The 23,035-nt window shown below is 43.3% G+C and overlaps 2 protein-coding genes across 5 annotated transcripts in view; both read left to right on the top strand.

Annotated features, from left to right (window-relative positions):
* Positions 1 to 23,035, top strand: part of golga2 (golgin A2) — a 47,207-nt gene that overhangs the window by 18,818 nt on the left and 5,354 nt on the right. For all 4 annotated transcript variants that reach the window (XM_012969096.3, XM_002935507.5, XM_012969097.3 and 1 more), the window contains 17 exons: positions 714 to 794; positions 7,447 to 7,485; positions 8,551 to 8,613; positions 9,307 to 9,400; positions 9,676 to 9,782; positions 10,252 to 10,310; positions 10,774 to 10,915; positions 11,556 to 11,645; positions 11,738 to 11,845; positions 13,748 to 13,835; positions 13,951 to 14,297; positions 15,296 to 15,409; positions 15,501 to 15,725; positions 16,747 to 16,846; positions 16,936 to 17,024; positions 17,837 to 17,993; positions 18,576 to 18,643. In XM_012969096.3, the coding sequence (XP_012824550.1) occupies positions 714 to 794; positions 7,447 to 7,485; positions 8,551 to 8,613; positions 9,307 to 9,400; positions 9,676 to 9,782; positions 10,252 to 10,310; positions 10,774 to 10,915; positions 11,556 to 11,645; positions 11,738 to 11,845; positions 13,748 to 13,835; positions 13,951 to 14,297; positions 15,296 to 15,409; positions 15,501 to 15,725; positions 16,747 to 16,846; positions 16,936 to 17,024; positions 17,837 to 17,993; positions 18,576 to 18,643 (1,971 nt within the window). The remainder of the gene's footprint in view (positions 1 to 713; positions 795 to 7,446; positions 7,486 to 8,550; positions 8,614 to 9,306; positions 9,401 to 9,675; positions 9,783 to 10,251; positions 10,311 to 10,773; positions 10,916 to 11,555; positions 11,646 to 11,737; positions 11,846 to 13,747; positions 13,836 to 13,950; positions 14,298 to 15,295; positions 15,410 to 15,500; positions 15,726 to 16,746; positions 16,847 to 16,935; positions 17,025 to 17,836; positions 17,994 to 18,575; positions 18,644 to 23,035) is intronic.
* LOC105948176 (lamina-associated polypeptide 2-like) lies at positions 1,574 to 3,763 on the top strand. Its single transcript, XM_012969098.3, has one exon. The coding sequence runs from the start codon at positions 2,850 to 2,852 to the stop codon at positions 3,750 to 3,752; it is 903 nt and encodes a 300-aa protein (XP_012824552.1). The 5' UTR covers positions 1,574 to 2,849; the 3' UTR covers positions 3,753 to 3,763.

The raw sequence follows: 23,035 nt of genomic DNA, 5'->3' as shown, positions 1-23,035 counted from the left end.
GTAACATACTAAAAGTTAATATAAAGGTGAACCACCCCTTTAAAGGGAAACTATTGCGAAAGTGAAAATTTAATATATTATATATATTTAATAAGTGTTGCCTTAATGAAATAAGAAACTTTCTAAATAGTCATAAAATAATCAAGTTACCGTACTTTTTACTCTTTCACTAACCCCCTCTAAGCAAACCTGTCTCTCTGTATTCTATCTTTATGTAGGAGTTGGTACACTGATTGACAGGTCAAATACATCTTTTTTTTTGGGGGGGACACACACACACCCTACGCCTAGACGATGTATTTTGAGCTCATTCTTTCAAAATAACTGCTTTTGATGGAAATCCTGTTAGCAAAGGAAGCCCCCCACAAAACAAAAGATGTTTTAGAGCTACCTGTCAATAAAAATGTGACACTGGCTTTTGCATGAAGAGAGAATGAAGAGGGACAGAAATAATGAACTTGAATATTTCAGAAAGGGGACAGAATTTTTATTCAATAATATTTAAAAAGTTTCATACTTCCATGAGATAAAACTTTATATTACACTTTTGTTTTTTCCTATTAGAAATCTATGTATTGTAGCAGTCTTGTAAAGCATTTTAAGTTAAAATGAGTAATTTGTCATAGGATGTGGGGTGCTATTTTTAATTGAAATGTTTTTTCTGTGCTCCCCCCTTTTCTTTGTTCTTCCTAAATCAAATGCATGTGCTGCAGTCTCGTTTCCAGGAGCTGGCTGCTGCTCTGGACTCCAGCAATCTAACAAACAAGCAACTCAGTACAAAGATAGAGGAACTGGTAAGCACAAGACACTGCCCCTGCACCCTCCTTGCCTCCTACTGTGCGCCCGTTAATTACTTCATGTTACATCTCTGTGTTTCCAGCATGCCCTGCTGCAACTCTTTTCTGTATTCAAGTGCTTTTCATGCTTGACCTATTCTGTTGATGGCAGAAACTGCCCTTTTGTTATCATTATTAGCTATTGACATAGAGCAGGCCTTGACTTACACAGCATGTGATTTCTCCTTGTATACATGCCACGCCTCCTGATCAGTTTAACCCTTTGCTACTTCAAAGGGATAGGGAGAAAAAAAAAATGAACACAGTGTGGCTGATGTCCAACGGAGCGGTTTTGTTGCCCGCAATAGATCTCTGCTACCATGGGGGGACTAACCACTCTCAACAATAGGTGTGGCCAGTGAAAAGGCCTACACTTCGCTTCAGCTTTCCGAAGTCGTGCAAAGTTTCCTCCTGCTGACAACATCACATAACTTTGGAAAGCCAAAGTCCACATGTAGGCCTTTCCACCCGCAACTCCTATTTATTGTCGATGGAAAGGCATTTCAGAATGGTTAGTGGCCTTTGATAGCAGAGATCTATCACAGGCGACTTATTCACTCTGTGGGGCATCATCCTGAAGCTGGTGAGATATGCATTGTTGAAACAGTAGTAATGATATTTTCTCATACGTCCTGGGGGACACAGGAACCATGGGGTTAAATCCCCTCCCATCAGGAGGCAGGACACTTAAACAGAGTTGAATTCTCCTCCTCCTCCCCTATATAACGCCCTTCTCCCACCAGGAACTCAGTTTTTATTGTGTCCTCGCAAAGTCAGGAGGTATCGACAAGGCCTTTAGGTAGGCCCAACAAAGAAATACGGCAGTCCCGGTTCCAGGGGTAGGACCCGAACCAGTATTCACTGAATTACGGGGTTAACCCCGCTCGGGACACCACCAGTGTAAACGGGTCACCAGTACCCAAGGGGATGAGTGTGAGGCTCCCTCTAACCTCTCCCCGTTGCACCCCACGACGGCAGTTAACACCGCCAGTAGTAGGAGGAGAGCGACGCTGCCCCAGCACCATACAGCAGCATCTGTGGAGGATAACTCCGCTTACCACACTCCTCTCCCCAAGCCCCTACTTACGGGGTAGGGACAGCAGAGGTGGGTACGGCGAGTGGGGCAGCCGCAAATGCACAGAGCGCGACGCGCGCCTTACAGAGATTTGCGCCATATCTGCGCGCGCATCATACCTTCGCGCCGAACAGGAGGAACTTCCGGTGACGTACTTCCGGGTAAGCGTTGCGCCGCATACGCACCAAGCCCGAGGCCATACGTCACCCTGCTCATTGGCGCCAAGGACACAGACGGAGACGGACGCAGCACTTGCGCCTCTCCACCGATTCCAGCACACAGAAGTACTGGCTGATTCTCCTATTCCCCTATTATCCGCTCCTACTCACACCAGGTATTAGGGTTTTTAGGAGGGATCGAGAGGGATATAATAAAGATGTCTGAGGGGAAGAGGGACTCATTATTCCTCAGGGGGGAGAAGCAGAACACTAAGGTAATGTTCTTTGCATGCTCTATTTGCAAGACTAAATTTAAGTCTGGGCAGAAGGACCCAGTCTGTGCATCCTGTAGCACGGCCAGCTCAGCAGAGGCCTCCGCTCCCGCACATAACCCGGCCTTGCCGGCAACACCATTCATAGGGGAAAATATGCCTGAACACTCCACAGGTCCCTCTGCATCTGTGGACACGGGTAACCCTGCTGCGCCAGCATGGGCAATATCCCTATCCCAATCACTGACAGCACTACAGGGGAATACCACTTTTGGCATCATCTCTAGACAAGGTACTAGAGAAGCTTTCGTCCCCAGTCACCCCAAAAAGACAGCTCAAGTGCAAAGCAGCCGCAGTTAGTGAATCACACATCATACCAGGCTCACCCTCAGATTCTGAGGAAGAACCCCTCAGCGAAGGGGAACTCTCACCCTCAGCATCTGAAGGGGAGGATTCCTCGGTCACGACAGAACATTCAACAAAGGTTGATGACCTGATCACAGCAGTAATGGAAGTCCTGAAGGTTGAAGAAACCACTTCAACCACCAAAAAGAGCAAGGGCCTATTCCGTAGGTCGGCGGATCATTCCATTGTTTTTCCGGTACATGAGCAATTACAGGCCATTATACAGGAAGAATGGAATACACCTGAACATAAGTTTCAGGTTACTAAGAAATTTGCTAAGCTTTACCCTATCCCTAAAGAGGAGATGGAGAAGTGGGGTAGCCCACCAGCCGTGGATGCTCCTGTGTCACGGCTCTCTAAGAGCACCGCTTTACCAGTCGCAGATGCTTCAGCATTTAAGGATGCGACGGATAAAAAACTAGAGGGTTTCCTTAAGGCCATTTATACAGCAGCAGGTGCCGCACTCCGCCCAACCATCGCTATGGCATGGGTGGGTAGAGCACTGGAGGCTTGGTCGGACCTTATCCTCACGGGCATTCGAGAGGAAATACCTGTGGAGGATATAGAAACCTTAGTCTTACGCATCCAGGAAGCAAGCTCCTACCTAAGCGAGGCTTCTTTGGACGTCCTAAAAACAGTAGCACGCTCTTCGGCGCTGTCAGTAGCAGCACGCCGCGCACTGTGGTTGCGTCTCTGGTCGGCAGACCTGAGTTCAAAAAGGTCTCTTACATCCCTACCCTTCAAGGGTTCGCGCTTGTTCGGCAAAGAACTGGAGAAAATTATTTTCAGGCTACCGGGGGTAAAAGTACCGCAAACAAAAGCCAAACACAATCCCTCGACAGGAAAGAGGAGGTTTTTTCGAGGCCAAGGATTTCGCAACTCCAAGAGTTCGTCACCAACCAGACAATTTTCTCACAAGGGAAGATACAACCCAAAAGGCAAGCCCACATGGCAGCCTAGAAAATCTTCAAACAAAACTCCCCATGACAAGCAATCATCCACATGACTGGCCGACCGGATCACGAACAGATCTGCCAGTACGGGGAAAGCTCCAACACTTTACGGAAACCTGGGCAAGAAACATAGCAGACCCCTGGGGGGTCGGGGTACAAACTCGAACTTTGGCGCCTTCCCCCAGCACGTTTCTTCATGTCCAGGGTCCCAAAGGAACCCATAAAACGAGCTGCTTTTGTGTCAATCGTGGAGGAACTGCTTCATTCCAACGTGATTATACCAGTCCCACCATCTCAACAATTCACAGGTTTTTATTCAAATCTGTTCATAGTTCCAAAAAAGAAAGGAACATTCCGTCCAGTTCTCGACCTCAAACATCTAAACAAATGGATTGTTTATCGGAGATTCAAGATGGAGTCGGTGCGCTCAGTAATCCGAGCGATGGAACCGGGGGAATATTTGACATCTCTGGACATGAAGGACGCGTACCTTCATGTTCCCATATTCCCTCCTCATCAAGCATATCTTCGATTTGCCTTCCAGGGTCAACACCTTCAATTCACTGCCTTACCCTTCGGGCTCTCATCAGCTCCCCGAATTTTCACAAAGATCATGTCCACAATGGCAGCCCACCTCCGAGTCCAAGGAGTGTGTATCACTCCATATTTGGACGATCTTTTGATAAAGGCTCGATCGAGCCATCAGGCGGAGAGGAACTTAACACAAACCATGCAGACCCTACAAGAATTTGGATGGACGATCAACAGACAAAAATCATTCCTGATTCCGTCTCAGAGAATGCCCTTTCTGGGGTTCATATTCGACACCCATCAGAGGAGGGTACTCCTACCAGAAGAGAAGGTACAAAGACTCATATCACTGGTTCAGGAACTAAAGACAACTCAGACCATCGATTCGCCACTGCATGAAGGTACTGGGCGTGATGGTATCGTCGACAGAGGCTGTTCGATTCGCACAGTTTCATACCAGGTCACTTCAACAATGCATAATATCAGAGTGGAAGAGGCACAAGTGCTTGTCCCACAAAATAGACCTCAATGCCATAACAAGGAATTCACTGGAGTGGTGGACAATACCAGCAAACCTTTCTCAGGGACGGTCGCTGGAGGAACCAAGGTGGCAGGTGATAACGACGGACGCCAGCTTATCGGGCTGGGGAGCAACCTTCAAGACTCAAGATTGCCCAGGGACTATGGTCCGAATCGGAAGGGACACTCCCGATAAATATACTGGAAATCAGGGCGATTTTCAGAGCAGTGGTTCACTGGGAGGAGCAACTAGTGGACCAAGACGTAAGAATCCAGTCGGACAATGCTACGGCGGTAGCATATCTGAACAGACAAGGAGGGACAAAGAGCGTTGCAGCAGCAAGCGAGATAAGCAAGATATTTCGATGGGCGGAGACAAGGGTAACCCAGATCTCAGCAGTTCACATTCCAGGAGTGGTAAACTGGGAAGCAGATTATCTAAGTCGGCACTACGTGGATCCAACAGAATGGGAACTGAACACAGAGGTCTTCGACTACATCACGACAAAGTGGGGTCAACCAGACCTAGACCTCATGGCATCGCGCCACAACCGCAAGACAGACAGATTCATAGCAAAGGCAAGGGACCCGCTAGCAGAGGACGCGGATGCGATGACAGCAAAATGGGTGTTCTCTCTAGCATATGTATTCCCACCAATAGCGATGTTACCTCGCATTCTAAAGAGAATAAGACAAGAAAGGGGTACATTCATTGTAATAGCACCGCATTGGCCAAGGAGGTCATGGTTCACACCTCTAATGAATCTATCAGTAGAATCTCCCATAAGATTACCACAACAACTAGATCTTCTGAGTCAGGGTCCCATACTACACCCCAATCCAGGAATGTTCAATTTGATGGCGTGGAAATTGAAAAGCTAATCTGGACCACGAAAGGTTTTTCGTCGGATGTGACACAAACCATGCTAGAAGCCAGGAAAAAGGTATCTTCCAAAGCATACCATAGGATTTGGAAACTGTTCATGGAATGGTGTGTAGATAGGGACATATTTTACCAAAGGGCGAAGATTCCTACAGTTTTTGCAGGAAGGTCTGCAGAAAGGACTAAGTCTAGGGACTCTTAAGGTCCAGGTATCTGCTCTTTCAGTGCTACTACAGTCGCGACTTGCTCTTCAGGAAGACGTAAGGACATTCTTACAAGGCGTAGCCAGTGAAATCACCAGTTCCACCTTGGGATCTTAATGTGGTCCTCTCGGCTCTGATTAATTCCCCCTTTGAACCATTATCCATCGTGGAACTACGATGGCTTACTTGGAAGGTGGTGTTCTTGATGGCGATTTCCTCCGCCTGCAGAATTTCGGAACTGAGTGCTTTGTCATGTGAATCTCCATACCTCATCTTTCATGAAGAAAAGGCAGTCCCCCAGGACGTATGAGAAAAAGGGATTTCTTTACTTACCGTAAAATCCTTTTCTCTCTAGTCCTATGGGGGACACAGGACCTCCCTCCCGGAAAACAAGGGAGAGATTCTCTTCTTCTCAGCCAAGTTTATTATGGTTAGTATGTTAGTTTGCTTGGTTCTTGTTACATAACTGAGTTCCTGGTGGGAGAAGGGCGTTATATAGGGGAGGAGGAGGAGAATTCAACTCTGTTTAAGTGTCCTGCCTCCTGATGGGAGGGGATTTAACCCCATGGTTCCTGTGTCCCCCATAGGACTAGAGAGAAAAGGATTTTACGGTAAGAAATCCCTTTTTAATTGTGTCAATGAATCCTCTGTGCCAGACTCAATATCACCCCAACTCTTTTGCACTGACTGAGGAAATATGTCCATGTGTCGGTAAATACTGAGGACAGACCCTCTTTTTTTTAAATCTTTGAAAAATTATATTTTTAGAAAATTTCCTTTGTAAATCACATGAGATCCAACCAATTCTTTAACCTGACTGGATTCTGCCATCTTTTAATGTCTCTTGGGAAAGAGTTTTACAGTATTTGAATAGCTGGCACCACCAACCCTAGATACCTGGAAATTCATAACACATGATTTTTATATATCAGGTACCATTTCCTTACACTGACACCTCTGAACACTGCTTAGTAGGGATTTTAGAAGATGTGATACTATCTATCACTGTTTCCCTGCAATTCTATCAGACGGAAAAACGTCATTTTATTTTATTTGTTGCTCTTTGTTTTGATTTCATTTCTAAGCAGTATTGTTGCTCTGATTTTTAAAGGGGTTGTTCACCTTAAAATTAACTTTAAGTATGATGTAGACAAGGATATTCTGAGACAATTTGGAACTGGTCTTAATTTTTTATCTGTGTTTATTTGTTCAGCATCTCTGCAGTTTTTAATTTTTACAGCTATCTGTTATTACCCTAGCAACCAGGCAGTGGTTTAAACAAAAAATTAGTAATGAAAACTGTCATTATCAATAAAGTTTTAGTCTCACAGAGCAATATTTTTTTTGGCTGATTGCGTCGATGACCCTGTTTCAGAGCTGCAAAAAGTCAGAAGAAGGCAAATAGGTCAAAAACTATTTAAAAAAAAAAAAAAAAAAAAAAGCCCAATTAAAAATTGCTGAGAAATGGTTATTTCATAACATACTAAAAGTTAACTTGCAGGTAATCTACCCCTTTAAGTTACATATAAGTTATTTCCCAGAGTGCACAGAGCTGTAGTACTATGAGATGATATGAGGAATATATTCTTGATATGTTTTTTGTTTTAACAGAAACAGCAAAATCAAGTGATTTCAGATCAGATGGAAAAGGTAAATAAGTCTTAAAAATACTGAATACAAAGCTAAAAGGAACATTAAGTTGAATAAAATTGGCTGTTTAGGCCTTCTCTTACTCATCTCTACCAACTTTCATTCTGTCAGCTGTCTGGTTGCTAGGCTATGTAAAACCATAGCATCTAGGTTAATCATTTGAGTTTCCAAATGGACAGTAGCAAAATAAAAAATTAATAATACAGAACCATTGGGCTGTACCTTGAGTATTGCATCGGCATTGATTGCTAGGTGAAGCGGTAGTTATACTGCCTTCAGTTAGCATTGACCAGACCATCTGTGGGCCTGCTAATTAGGTCTGTCTTTTCCTGGTCTGACACCATCTTTGTTATCACAAGACTTGAACTTTGTATGCCTAAAGGTGGCCACACACGTGGCGATTTGCGACCTCCTTCTGCCGATTCAGCCCTGAAGGCAGATTTTGATCAGGCGCCTTCTATCGGTCGACTCTGCCCAGTGCGTTGTTCCATGCTGCAGGGGAATAGGAACCCACTATCCCAAGCAGCCCTACTCCTTGGCTCACACTGATTAAAGTCAGTTCATTAGTTAGTCCATAAGAAAATATCTGCGGCTACTGAGCCTTATGGCCATTAATGGGAGCAAATCAATGAGATTCACTTGTTTGTTGACAATCTATGGCTGTGTATGGCTAAATTGACTTATTTATTATCCATTAGTCCTACTCTGTTTGATCTTTTTTCTTGCTTCTTGGAGAACCTTTTATGGCAAATGCATGTTGTTTTCTTTTAACAAGTTTTCTTTTCTTAGCCCTTGTACCCAAGGCCAAGCAATATTTGGACAACTGTACAGTGTCCGTATATACACCATAATCTAACCATAGCTCCTGCTCTCTCTGTCTCATGCTAGCAGTGACGTTTGGTCAGCAAGTAAAGACATAGTGCATACCGTATTAAGATATAAAATGATAGTTGTATAGGGATGGTAAATTGATATTGAAGTCATATGGTATCAGATTGGTGTTGTTGTCAATAAATTCATATTGGGCAGTTGGGCATTTTTTCTGAACATTATGTCTTTCCACAGGAGAAAAAGGGATTTGAACAGAAGTTTGTGAAGGAGCAAGGTGCTCTAAGGGAACAACTGCAGGTAAAAGACCTTATAGCTAGTTTGAGCTGTTAAGTTGTTGAAATGGACTCTGGTGGGAAGGTGGAACCTGAGGCAGGAGTGTAGATCAGTAGGTTTTCAGAAGGTGGTACCAGGAGTGCAAGGTAAATGTGAAACACAGGAGAGTGTACATGATAGGAAAGGAGAACTGGATTATGGGACACCAATAAGAAGGTGAAACGGGTTGGTGTATGACTAAGTGGGAAGGAAGGATAATAATCTGAAAGCCTAAATAATAAAACGTAGAGTGTAAGTGGGGAAGGCTAGAGGGTAAAGTGTAACCAATCACAGAAGAGAAGATGAAGCTGCAGTGTGGCAAATTAGTGATAAAATAGTGTTGAAGGCAGGTAAGAAAGTAGACAGGAAGTGTGGAAGGCACGTAAGAAGGTAGACAAAGTGTGGAAGGCACGTAAGAAGGTATACGGGAAGTGTGGATAGCAGGTACGATGGTAGACGGGAAGTGTGAAAATCTGAGAAGGCAGATAAGAAGGTAGCCTGGAAGTGTGGAAGGCAGGTACGAAGGTAGCCGGGAAGTGTGGAAGGCAGGCCTAGTTTGCAATAAGAAATGACTATTGTTGATTGAAGTGCAAATGGAGAAGCATAAAAACATTTGTTAGTGTTACTGCTATAGTTCTTGATTAAATTGAGTGTTACCAATGCCTTTTTAACTTCCAGGTTCATATTCAGACTATTGGCATCCTGGTCTCAGAAAAATCGGAACTGCAAACAGCCCTTTCTCACACACAGCAGGCTGCACGGCAAAAAGCAGGTACATTTACATGCCTTACAGCCTTTTCATTATGCTTATATTTAACAACTTTTAATTTAAAGCTCAGTCAAAAGATGTGAAAGCACTTTTTACAACGTTTACGTAAGGTAAAAAAAAAAAAACCCTCTCCAGATAGATACATGTCGGTTGTTCATGTAAGTCTCTAACATTGCTAATTGTAATTGAAACGGACATGAGGAAAAAGAATTCATTTGTAAAAACATGGCATTTGATTATGTCACTGCAGCAATGGTGACTGTGTGATCTCTCTGCAGCTGAGGCTGAGGATCTTGCCCTGCGATTGCAATCTACCAGACAAAGAGTGACAGAGCTGGAACGGACTCTCTCTTCCATCTCAGCACAGCAGAAGCAGGTGGAAAAGGTGAGTGCCCATTCCCTTTTGCTGTATTCCGCTCTCTGGACTGAGAATAGGACTGTTTTTTTGGGAGACCCGTTTGTGTGGTAATTCTGAGACAGAAATGACCCTTATATAAGCTATCAATAATGTGAACGTATTGGCTGGCTACAGGATGAACATGAAAAATCTCCAGTGCCCAGGGCTTTTAGCATTGCCAAAAGCACCACCTTGAATAAGATTTTCCCCTTACTCAAGGGATATATGTTCCTGATAGTATCACGCCCCTTATTTGACTGTCAGGTTTTCATGGATGCATAGGGTTACACATACCTAAGATGATGCAATGACACTCCATGTTATGGGCTCACCATTGGGTCTTCTTCCCATCCTGTTTAACCCAACTCCACCTACTTCCAGACTGAAGCAACAACAATCTTCAGTGAAGATGTAACTTATGGGATTATTTTTTGTTGATTATTTTTACATTTTTTAGCTGAATAAGGAACTGGAGAAGGAACGTGATAGCCTTCGGCTTGAGTCCTTAAAGAACAGGTGGGTATACTCTGCTCAAGGGATCTGTGTTGGTTACCAAACAAGAGTACTGATTAGAGAAGGGCACTCTATCTAGTAAGCAATATCAAGATATATAAATCAAGGTTTGGTGCAAAAAAAACAAAAAAAAAAGCCCAAAAGTACCTCCATATAGGGCAACTAAATCAATGCACTTCATATAAATATGGGCTTGCACACAGATTATTTACAGCACAGTGGTATTATGAAAAAGTTTGATTTATAGAATAGTTTAAAAAATGTTGCAGAATTAACTTTAATTGATATACATTAAAACAATCCAGCATATTAATAGAATACATACCACCAAAGTTGTACACAAGCAAAAAAGAGAACAAAGGGTAGTGTATACTATTGCCAAAATGAGAATTACCCCATCGTTTCGGCAAAAAGGGTTGGTTACCAAACAAGCTCAGATGGTTAACTTTTCCTTTCCACTGTTCAGTAAAAGCAACGAGGAGCTGAAGCAGCAAAACTCTGAGCTCTCCGAGAAACTGAACACACTTATTTCTAAGAACGCAGCCATGAGGTTGGAGGCGGGAGACCTTATGAAGAAGCTGGAGATGGCGGAGCTCATGATTCAACAGGTACAGTCTCAAGGGAATGAGATGCAAGTAGATATCTAGAGCAAATATACTATATATCCAGCTGTGCCTAAAGGGGTGGTTCACCTGTACGTTAATTTTTATATGGTTTTTTTTTTAATGATTTGCCTGCCTCTATTCCAGCTTTTAAATGGTGGTCACTGAACCTAGGAACCAAAAAAGTTTACTTTGTGAAGGAACAATTTTATTGTTAATTTGTATTACTTACCTTTATATTTACACCCACTTCTATTCATATTCCAGTTTCTGCCTGGTTGCTAGCATAAATAAGACCCTAGCTACCAGACAGCTGCTGAAATACCAAACTAAAAAGCTGCTGAACAGAATGCTGAAAAACTACAACGAATAAAAAAATAAATGCCAATTGCGAATTGTTTCAGAATATCAATGACTGCACCAAACTACCCCTTTAAAATAAATTTAAACATAGTATTAATTAGTGCCATTGTCCTTTGGGCAGGAACCCGGCTAATTTCCCATTCCAGTATGCTTGATTCATATGGTCAGGATCATCACAATATAGAGTGTTCGATATCTAAATTACCATGGCCAGGTAGCTGGCCAACTCACAAAGCGCCATCTATCTTGTCTCTTATACCTTTGCTCTGTGTTGTATGTCAAGTTCTCCAATCAGACAGGAGCGCCGGACACAAATCAGCAGCTTCGGATGGTTTTGGAAGAGCGAGACCTGCTTGGAGCACAGTTAACACAGGTAAAGAATGACCAGAGTGGATCTCTGCTGCAGCAAGGTGATTGGGAGAAGAGCTTTTTCAGAAGTAACACTTGTTCTTCCTATGGCTATAGATGTCGGAGACTCTTCAGCAACTAACAACTGAACGTGACCAGTACTTAGAGAAACTCAAGGAAGAGGGGGCTATCTGGCAGGAAAGAGTCCGACTTCTTTCTGAACAGGTGAAAAACTGGAATGGGGTTATCTGTCTTTTTAAATAACTTATCTGTATGTACATTGTAAACTGCATGCCAGACTTGTATTTGTATTTTTCCATTTTCCTGCCTAGACTGCTGAGGGTATAATATGTGGCTTCAGAAGTTCAGTTACATTGTTTCCTGCATCAGCTTAGTCAATCATATTCCCTGAACATTTTTAGGGGGGGGTGAAAAAAAAATATTGCTTCTTCTGGCTGTTAAGTATGTATGTATGTATGTATAACTTTATTTATAAAGCACCACAAGGGTACGCATCGCTGTACAATCTTACAGAATACAAAATTACACACAGGGAGGACAAGTGATATAATAAATAAATACAATAAACAAGTGCCCCGTAGAGCTTACAATCTAAGTGGTTGGGTAACATACAGGCACAAACTGGAAGGTAAGAGTGCACCAGGTATAAAAAATAATGTTTTAGTGCTCCAGAAGGTAACAGCTGAGTTTTTTCTTAAAGAGAGTGGGTGAGTGTTCCCTACGGAGGGATTCAGGGATAGAGTTCCAGAGGTAAGGAGCAGCGAGCTAGAAAGGTTTAAGACGAGAGAGCGCAGTGGATGTGGATGGTGTAAAAAGACGGAGGCTCTGAGAGGACCGGAGGAGACGACCAGGAACATGCAGGGAGACCAGTGAAGAAATGTTGTGAGGAGCAGAGGAGTGAAGGTCTTTGAATGTTAGTAGAAGGATTTTGTAAGCTATCCTTTGTTTAACAAGCAGCCATGCTAGAGAGCTTAAGTGAGGCTGAACAGGTTCCCTCTTCGGATAGAGCAGGAGGATCCTGGCAGCAGAGTTTAAAATTGATTGCAGGGTAGAGAGGTGGGAGTCTGGGAGGCCGGTTAGTAGGATATTGCAGTAATCTAAGTGGGAAAGGATAAGGGCATGTATTAGTGTTTTAGCTGTTACTTGTGAAAGAAAGGGGCGTATCTTGCAGGGCTGTGGAGTCGGTAGATAAATTCTCTGACTTTGACTCCGACTCCTCAGTTTCTGATACTTCCGACTCCGACTCCTCTGTTTTTAATATGCTAATGTATTTTATACATTCATTGAAGGAAAGGAAGGAGACATACATGTCATTTAACCACAGAACTACTGGCTAGGAAGCCAACACTCTACTGTATTGCCCAATTAAAGCAAAAGACAAACACAATGAAAACAACAAGGTTTTGTTTATTTTTTTTTTTAAACACGTGGCTGGATAGTAATAGCTGGCATAAAAATCAGGAACAGCAACTTTACCAGTTCAAAACAAACCACATTCTTTGGTAGTTTTAAGTTAAAACTAACTCAACGTGTCACTCAACGTGTTCGTTTATGCACTGCGTGCATTGGGCTTTATTCTTATAGCAGAGAAGTAATTAATTATGACTGTTTCTGAATTGGGACATTTAAACTTGCTTTATTTTATTTTTTTTTAATTCCCATTTAAATTTAGTAGGAGTCGGTTCATTTTTTGCCGACTCCCGACTCAAGGTACCCAAAATTGCCTTCGACTCCACAGCCCTGGTATCTTGGCAATATTGCGGAGGAAAAAACGGCAGGTTTTGGCAGTGTTATTTATATGGTTAGAGAAGGAGAGTGACTGGTCAAAGATAACCCCAAGGCAGCGTGCAGAATTTACAGGGTTGATGGTCATGCCATCAATAGCAATGGTGAAAGGAGGAGGAGGGCCAGGTTTGGGCGGGAAGACCATTAGCTCTGTAAAAGAGGGGAAAAACCTGCAACCCCAGAATTTTAAAAAAAAATGTGGGAACCCCACAAAAATACAATCTACCTTTTTAAGTAATAAACTCCTCTATGTAGAAATGTAAGTAATTTTAATATATGGAATCTGAAGCTGCAGTTAGAATGCTATTCTCTCATTTCCAGATCCAGACCTTGGGCCAAGAGAAACAGACAGCTCAGGTACAGGTAGAACAGTTGGAGACCAGGGTGACAGAGCTCCTGCTGGCATCAGGTATGTGCATGGAAGGAAACAAAGATGTCTTCACAATGAATATAGTCCCACACCAGCTTGGTGATGCTCTGCTTCACATGTTCCTTTGCCTTAATCCACTGCTTTGCTATTTCAGCTGCTGAACCAACAGACACTGAGCCCACACCCCCTGCCGGACCCTCTGAAACTGAACTGGCCCTCCACCAAGAGGTGGATCAGCTACAGCAGAATTTTAGTGATCTGCAGGCAAGGTATCAGGCCCAGGTGCAAGACAACAGTCAGCTGAGCCGGCTGAACCAGGAACAGGAAGAGCGGCTACTGGAACTGGAGAAGACGTTACAACGCCAGAGTGAAGAAAACGTAGACAAGCAGCAGATCCTGGAAAACATGCAGAGCGATAAAGCCACCATTAGCCGGGCACTGACCCAGAACAGGCAACTGAAGGAACATTTGGCCGAGCTCCAGAATGGATTTGTCAAACTGGTAGGCATGTCTCCCTATATGAGCTCTTATCGTCTCTTCTGTCTGAATTGCATCTTAAGGAAGCTATAAGATGTAGCAGAGCTGCTCATGGAGAGCAGCTGCTTCTCATTCTTGTCCTTTTTTTTCTCTCAAGTCTGAACCCGGAGTCTAAAGTTGGACAGAACAGCTGCATCAGCCTTATTGGTTTTAAAGGAGTGGTTCACCTTTGAGTAAACTTTTAGTATGTGATAGAATGTCCTATTCCTAGCAACACTGCATTTTTCGTTATTTATTTACTATATTCTTTCAAATAGGGGCCACTGACCTCGGCAGTTAAAAACTATAGCTCTGTGAGGCTACAGTTTTATTGTTATTGTGACTTTTTATTCCTTGTCTATTTATGAGGCCTTACCTGGTTGCTAGGGTAAATAACACCCTAACAACCAGATATTCACTGAACTGGAAAGCTGCTGGTAACTATTTAACAAGTTAAATAGCCAAAAAAACCATACAAAATCAAGACCAATTGCAGAATATCAATATCTACATCATCAAACTAAAAGTTTATTTAAAGGTGAACTACCCCATTAAGGGGCTGGGGGACAGGTCAGGTCCATTTAGTTATAACCTGCATACATAACATCAATAAGGAAATGAACATCACAGTGCAATGCATTGTGGGTTATGTAGTACCTGCATGCTGTCTGTAAGTTGTGGAGAAGTTGTTACAATTTGTGACATCAATGTTTTAGTCCCCCCTTTCCTGGCAGGATTTTAAATGATGCAGAAATAGGAACTGTTTGCATCTGGATTTCAGCATATAAAAATGGTATTTATTTATATAGGTTACAGTGATAGGTATATTAGGGGTTTCAGTGTTGTGTGGGGCTCTTTAAAACATTTTGGTACAGAAGCCAGAGTTCCGCTTTAGGTGTTTGCTTTGGACCTTCCATATATAACCCTGGTATGTCAATATATTGACTATGACTGATCCACTTACTATTCTGTAATTCTTTCAGACAAATGAAAACATGGAGCTCACCAATGCATTACAGAGTGAGCAGCATGTGAAAAAGGAGCTGGCCAAGAAGCTGGGGCAATTACAGGAGACCCTGGGCGATTTCAAAGAGCAGGTCAGCAATGGATGCAGTATCTATAAATGCTGTTTCATTGGGCTGTACATAGTGATACCAATTTGCTCTCTGTGTGTCCTTTCTTGACCAGCTGGCTGCAAAGGAGCAGGACATACAGATTCTGCAGAGTCAGCGAGATGAGGTCTCCGCTCACCTCCAGCAGTACAGTGCAGCATATCAGCAAGTCTCCATTGAGAAAGAGGAGATCCAGAGGCAGTATCTGCTGCAGGCTCAGCTGATGGACAGATTGCAGCACGAGGAGGTGCAGGGGAAGGTCAGCGCAGAGATGCACCTCAAGGAGTTGCAACAGAGCAGAGTAAGTGTCAGCTTGTGGCTCCCGCACTTTTGCATGTCTGCCATTGAAGTCAGTGGGAAGTTCTCAAAATAGCCACAAACATTACTTAGCCTGCATGAAAAAAAAGCGCTACATGTGGCATTTATTTATCATAAAGCTACATAATACATGTATGCCTATTGTGTTTTCTGCTGAGAGTTACTGTCTTATTCTGACCTTCCCCTACTTGTGATCTGCTGGGCTATTTCTTCCTGAGCAGTGGTTAGAAGCACCCCTTGGGTGGGCAGGTGTTGGTCTACAAAACTCAAGCACTAACCCAGAACAGGCAACTGAAGGAACATGTAATGTGAATTGTCGCGGCCCAGTCATTCATGGCTGGAGTTACTCTTTATAAAAGATCTTCACTGTTAAAGTGTTGTAGTTGCCTTGGACCTCTGCGGAACCCTAGAACATATGTTTATTGTTTTTTACCTGCTTCTTTTAACTTTAGTTCTCCTTTATAGACATTGGCAAAATCACCCAGATACAGATTGATGTTGATGATGCTCCTTTAGTTTTACTAAATGGAACCCATGCTAAAAACTCAGCCTTATCAGATCTACTTACTCTACAGCTCCTCCTCGAGTGGCTTGTGGAAGAGATAAGGAAATTAGAAAATAGTACACACAGTACATAAATAAGTATAAAAAATACTGAACTAAATTGGTATACAGGTATGGGATCCCTTATCCAGAAAGAAAATTACAGAAAGGCCATCTCCCATTGACTACATTATAAGCAAATAATTCTAATTAAAAAAAAATGATTTCCTTTTTCTCTGTAATAATAAAACAGTACCTTGTACTTGATCCCAACTAAGATATAATTAATCCTTACTGGAGGCAAAACAAGACTATTGGGTTTATTCAATATTAAAAGACTTAAGTTATATGGAGATCCAAATTAAAGAAAGATTCCTTATCCGGAAAACCCCAGGTCCCAAGAATTCTGGATAACAGGTCCCATACCTGCAATAGTAAATATTTTTTTTTTTGTATTTCAGGAAAACCTGGAGCTTCTCACTAAAGAAAACCAAGAGCTGAGAGCGCAAGTGCTACAGATCCGGAGTGAGCCAGACAGCCGAGTGCTCAATAGGATGGAAGGTGAGGCATGAGCTGTGCTCTGTTATAGCACTGATATTGGTTCTCCTGCACTGTGACGTAAATCTCACCCCTATATATTTAACTACCAGGAGATGGAGTGGAGAGTGAAGTGTATGAAGATGAGATTCTAAAGACTTCACTGGACATCCCTGAGGACTTTGAAAACAGAGAAGAGATGGTGAGTGTCAAAAGTTTTTAAGCTCTACTGATCCATCCTGTATTTGTAGTCTTCCTATTACAGGAGTTGTTTACCTTTATATTAACTTTTAGGATGTTGTAGTGAGTGCTATTCTGGAACTGTAAATGCAACTGGTCTTCATTTTGTATTACAGGTATAACACCTGTTATCCAGAATGCTCGATACCGAGGGTATTCTGGATAATTGGTCTTTCTGTAATTTGGATCTTCATACCTTAAGTCTACTAAAAAATCTATAAAGCACTAATAATAACCCAGTAGGATTATTATGCATCCAGGAAGGATTAATTATATCGTAGTTGGGAACAAATACAAAGCACTGTTTTATTTTTACAGAGAAAAAGGAAATCAATTTTAAAAATCTGAATTATGTGATTGAAATTGAAGTCTATGGGAGACAGGCTTTCCGTAATTCGGAGCTTTCTGGATATCAGGTTTCCGGATAACAGATCCTATACCTGTATTTGTGTTTTTGAATATTAAACAACTCTCCAGTTTGGAATTTTAGCAGCTATATGGTTGCTTGGGTCCAATTCACCCTAGCAACCAGGTAGTGGTTCAAATGAGATACTGGAATATAAATAGTGGGTCTAAACTGAAAGCTAAGTAATAAATAACAATAACAGTAAAATTGTAGCCTCAAAAAGCAGAAGATAAAGGCAAATAATTTATAAACGACAATGAATAAAGACCAAGTGAAATGTTGCTAAGAACTGGCTATTCTATAACATACGTAATGGTTAACCACCCCCTTTAATGATCCTCTTTCACCAACCTGGTATTTTCCTGCAGGTAGCATTTATAAGCACAGCCATAGCAAAGGTGCAAGGGGAACGGGAAGAAACGGAAAGACAGCTGGCGGAACAAAAGCGGTACTGTCAAGGTCTCTTGCGTCAGATATCGGAAATAAGGCGGCAGCAGTCATCTGGGACCATGCATCATGCAGCAGGTAATACTGCATCTAATGCCCATGCCTCCAACTTGTAGCAATTGCTTTCAGTTATCATTACCTAATCCATCAACCCCAAAATAGAACTTTTTTTTTAGCCACTTTACAAAGAAGCAGAGAACTGCATTGTTCTAATAGGGGAGCCACAATAAATATTTGTACCCACTTAGGCCTACCATTAATCATTACACTCCATAACCTGACCCAGGCCTGAAACAAGGAAGTGATCAAAGAGCAGACTGCCTTCCAGCCTTGACCTGTGAATCTCACCCATGTTTAACTGCTTGCCAGTATCCCTATTGCAACCTGCAGAGCAGGGGTCCCCAACCTTTTTATTCCTAAATCATAATTCAGTGTAAAAAGAGTTGGGAAGCAACACAAGCATGAAACTTGTACCTGGGGTGCCAAATAAAGGCTGTTATTGGGTAATTGGTAGCCCCTATGTGGAGGGGATCACTGCTGTAAGATAAGATTGGGCCATTTCTAATTATGCTCCTTTAGTTGTAAAAATTATAGGTACCACTGGTTTGTATTAAACTGGAACCATTATGCAAATACCAGTGTGCTGTTTTCCATCCATAGATCTCGGTATGGACAGCATTCCCAGAGAGGTGTATGATGCATTGCAAAGTGCCATGGAGAAGTTACAGGTGAGTAATGCCTACATAGTACATTCACTGATTAGTCCTGTCCCCTGAGCATGTAATACTATGGTTTGTATACATTAATCAAGGGACCCTCAACATTAGTATAAGTTTAGTTTCCAGGTCTTTAAAATGTACATTAGAGTCATTGGAGTAAGTATAGTTAGTTAAGTCCAACCAGGGTGGCCAGATACGTTCAAATTAGTTCTGGGTACCCTTAACCTCTGAGGTAAGTTTTATAAGTGGTATCGACTTGTTGACTAGCTGTTGCCATGAGGGGGGCACTAGGTAAGGTAGCTCCCATCCAATGACCGTTATCTGTTGCAAGCATAGTTGGTTGGAATGATATCGCCCAAGACACCCAGAAGGCAAATTTTGTCTGGTGAGTGTATGGTCTCTTCTAGTGGAGTGATACGGATTGCTGGTTGGAGAGATGAGAATTGGGCCTTGAATGCATGTCTGAGTTGTTAGGTATTGGTAGAATGAAATATGGTGTTGGGTGTATTTTTGGGAGATGTCTTGGTAGGAGGGGAAACCTGTGTCTAGGGTAAGATCCCCAAGGCATTTCAATCCTATTCGAGGCCAAAATATGAAGTTTTGGAGTTTTCTAAACTGATCTAAGTGTGAGTTGCCCCATAGGGGGAGTTTAGGGGAGAGCAGTGGCGGAGTGTTGCCCAGGAGCTTAGTAGCCATTTGCCATGCTTTGTATGGGGTGAGCAGTGTGGGGGGCAGAGGGACAATGTAGTTTATGTGACTATATATGAAGTTTTGAAGCCCAGCTATGGATTCCAAACTAAGTAATTGTAAAAGCCAATTTGGATTGTATGGATCTGGGAGGAAGCATCAAAGTAGGTAATACAGTTGCAAGACAAGATAGTACAAGTACATGTTTGGGAGGGCTAAGCCTCCAGTGCTGAATGGGGCTGTCGGCTTTCCCCAGGCCATTCTTGGTGATTTGTTATTCCATATGAAAGGTATTAGAATTTTGTTTATTTGCTTAAATAAGTTTTTGGCAAATACCGTGGGTAAGTTTTGAAGGACGTAGAGAAATATGGCTAGTTATATCATTTTGAAAACATTGATACGGCCCCATAGAGTGAGAGGGAGTTTGGATCAGTGTGTGAAGTCATCGGTCATGGTTGTGATAATTGGTTGAAGGTTGAATTGAGCATATTGGGTAGTGTCCTGGTGAATCACAATGCCCAGGTGCTTGAAGGAGGGTACCCATTTCAGGGAAAGTTGTCTATGGGAAACAGGAGGGATTTGTCCCAGTTAATTTGTAGACCTGAGAATTTGCCAAAGTTGACGACGGTTTTAAGTAGGTTGGTTAATGACTCTTTGGGATCTGCCAAGTATATTAGCAGGTCGTCAGCAAAGAGTGACACCTTTTCTACAGTGGTACGGTATGTCAGGCCCTTGATTTGTTCATTTTCTCTGATCAGTGCAGCCAGTGGTTCGATGGCTAGGGTGAATAAAGTTGGGGAGAGCCTTGTCTTGTTCCCCTTTCCAGTGGGAAGGAGGGAGAGATTTAGCCATTGACCCTAACTCAAGTGCTCGAGGTTTGTAGAGGAGCCTAACCCAACATACAAATCTTTCTCCCAAGCCGAAGAATTCAACAGAGTTGAATGCTTTTGCTGAATCTAGTGATGCTACAGTCCTAGACCCTTTTCAGTATGGAATACATGGATATTTGTAAATAGTCTCCTAAGGTTTACATTTGTAGAGCGTCTAGGCATAAAGCTGGTTTGGTCAGAATGTATCAAGTCTACTATAACACGTTGGAGTCTTGAGGCTAGTATTGTGGCTAGAATTTTGGCGTCTGTGTTTTAGTAGAGAAATGGAGCAGTAGGAGCTATATTTACAGGGTTTTTTTCCTGGCTTTGGGATGACCACGAATAAAGCCTGGATAAGGGAAGAGATTGGGTCTCATATGCCTGCTGGTATGTATCCATCAGTTTGGGGACTATTTGTTGTTTCAAGGCTTTGTACCAATCCGGTGGTAGGCCATCAAGGCCAGGGGTTTTCTGAGAGCAGATATGGCATCCGCTATCTCATCCTGTGATATGGGATTATCAAGTAGTGTTCTAATCTCTAGGGGCAATTTGGGAATGTGGATGGCATGTACATATTCTGGTAATTGGGTAGCTGAGTATTTTGCCGTTGAGGTGTAGAGTTTTGCATAGTACCTGGCAAATTCTGCAGCAATGTCTTGTGGGTCTGTAAGTTCTGTGCCCTCATCTGTTTGGAGTTGGGCCACAGCTATTGGGGTAGATTGGTCTTTACCTATGTATGCAAGTAGTTTCTAACTTTTGTCTCTTTCTAAGAAGTGTTGTGCCTGCAGGAATCTGGTGTAGGTCAGAGGGGAGGGATTAATGATATGTTCCTGTTCTGCTTTTGTATACTCTTCCTCTCCTGGCTGACTTGGCCTTTGGCTTCAGCTCTCACTTAAGAAATTGCTGTTGAGAGTGCCGCTCTCATGTATGCTTTTAAGGCCTCCCATAAGGCTGCTTGTGGGGCAGAGTTGGTATTAAGCATCCAGTATTCCTCATAGGCTTTGGTATTTGCTGCTTCAATGGTATCATTTTTGAAACATAGAGGACAGAGTCTCCAAAGTTTAGTTGGGCCTGTTGGTAACCACTGCAGTGTCAGTTGTAAGGGGGAATGATCGGATAGTGCTTGCGGGTGGTAGCTGAGTCTCCTCCTTACTTACATTAGGGGGTCTACTCTATAGCATACCCCTACGATTAATTTGGTAGATTCTTTACTATCTGTAAGAAGCTCAACCCATAAGGATTCAGCTCCCTCTGTTACCCCCATCACTTCCTCTTTAATATTTGCTTTTAATTCCTGCTTAGGGAACAGACACACTCCTCCTCCTTTTCTATTGCCCCTATCCCTCCAAAACAATATGTAACCCCCAATGTTAACTGCCCAGTCATGCGACTCGTTCAACCAAGTTTCAGCAATGCCAATCACATCATATTTCTGCACCAACGCTGGTACCTCCAGCTCCCCCATTTTACTCCTTGCATTAGTAAACATACATTTAATACTGGTACCAGTGTAAGAATGTCACTTAAAGGAGAAGGAAAGGCTAAGTCACTTGGGGGTGCCAAAATGTTAGGCACCACCAAGTGACTTAGATCGCTTACCTTGTACCCTGGGCTGGTGCCCCTGTTAGGAGAAAAAAGCACCAGCCCAGGGCACCTGCAGGAAGCGCTTCCTCCTTCCTTTTTCTTCTGCCGGCGAAATCCGTGGGCCGGCACATGCACAGTAGAGTGAAAAGCCGACTTTCTTGTTTAAGTTCGGCTTCTCACTCTACTGCGCATGCGCGCGCAAGCGAATAGGAAGTAGGAAGCGCTCGCTGCTACCCCGGGCTGGTGCTGTCTCTCTGTACAGGGGCACCAGCCCGGGGTAAAAGGTAAGCGATCTAGGTCACTTGGGGGTGCCTAACATTTCGGCACCCCCAAGTGACTTAGCCTTTCCTTCTCCTTTAAACAACTTATGGGCCTCCCTGCCATTATCAGTATCCCGAAGCAAGTCTCCTCCCCCATTTTCCCTTACTATGCCCACTACCTCATCTATCCTGTCTACCACAGAATTTCCCGCTGCACCCTCCCCCCCCCCCCCCCCCACTCCTAGTTTAAAATCTCCTCCAACCCTCTAGCCATCTTCTCCCCCCAAAGCAGCTGCCCCATCATCGCTGGCAAAGAGCCTGTAGCCGATTCAGAATTCAAGCCAGTTCTCCAGAAACCCAAAGCCCTCCTCCCTGCACCAATCTCTCAGCCACGCATTAATCTCCCTAAGCTCCCGCTGCCTTTTTAACGTTGCTCGTGGCACAGGTAAAATCTCGGAGAAAATTACCTTGGAAGTCCCCCCTCCTCTAACTTTGTCATTAGTACCTATGTGCAACAAGACCGCCGGGTCTTCCCCAGCCCCTCCCAACAATTTGTCCACTCGTTCCACCACATGCCGAACCCTAGCACCAGGCAAGCAACACACAGTTCGGCATGTAGAGTCTTTGCGACAAATTACCCTATCCACCTTTCTAATAACTTAATCCCCTACAACTATAGCCTTCCTTCCCTTCCTCCCACCTGTATTAGAGGTGCCAGCTCCCAGGGTGCTCTGAGAGTCAGCCTGCTCCATACTTGCTAGCTGTTGGTTTGTACAAGCTGTGAACCAGCCCCCCTACCCTTGTGTCCCCTACTGCCCCTCTTAACTGTCACAAACCTGTCTCCCTCATTAACCTCCACTATCCTTCTCCCTCCACTACACTGGCCCCTGCCAGTGGTTGCTCAGTGAGCCTCCTGTTCTCCCCCATGTTTGCAGCTGCCCTCAGTGCTGCCAGTTCCCCCCTTAGAGTCTGCACCTCAGATTCCAAGAGGAAAACCCACC

This window comes from Xenopus tropicalis, chromosome 8 (assembly GCF_000004195.4).
Source record: "Xenopus tropicalis strain Nigerian chromosome 8, UCB_Xtro_10.0, whole genome shotgun sequence".
Taxonomy (NCBI): Eukaryota; Metazoa; Chordata; class Amphibia; order Anura; family Pipidae; genus Xenopus; species Xenopus tropicalis.
Note: the sequence above shows the minus strand (reverse complement) of the source record. Positions and strands in the feature narration are given on the sequence as shown.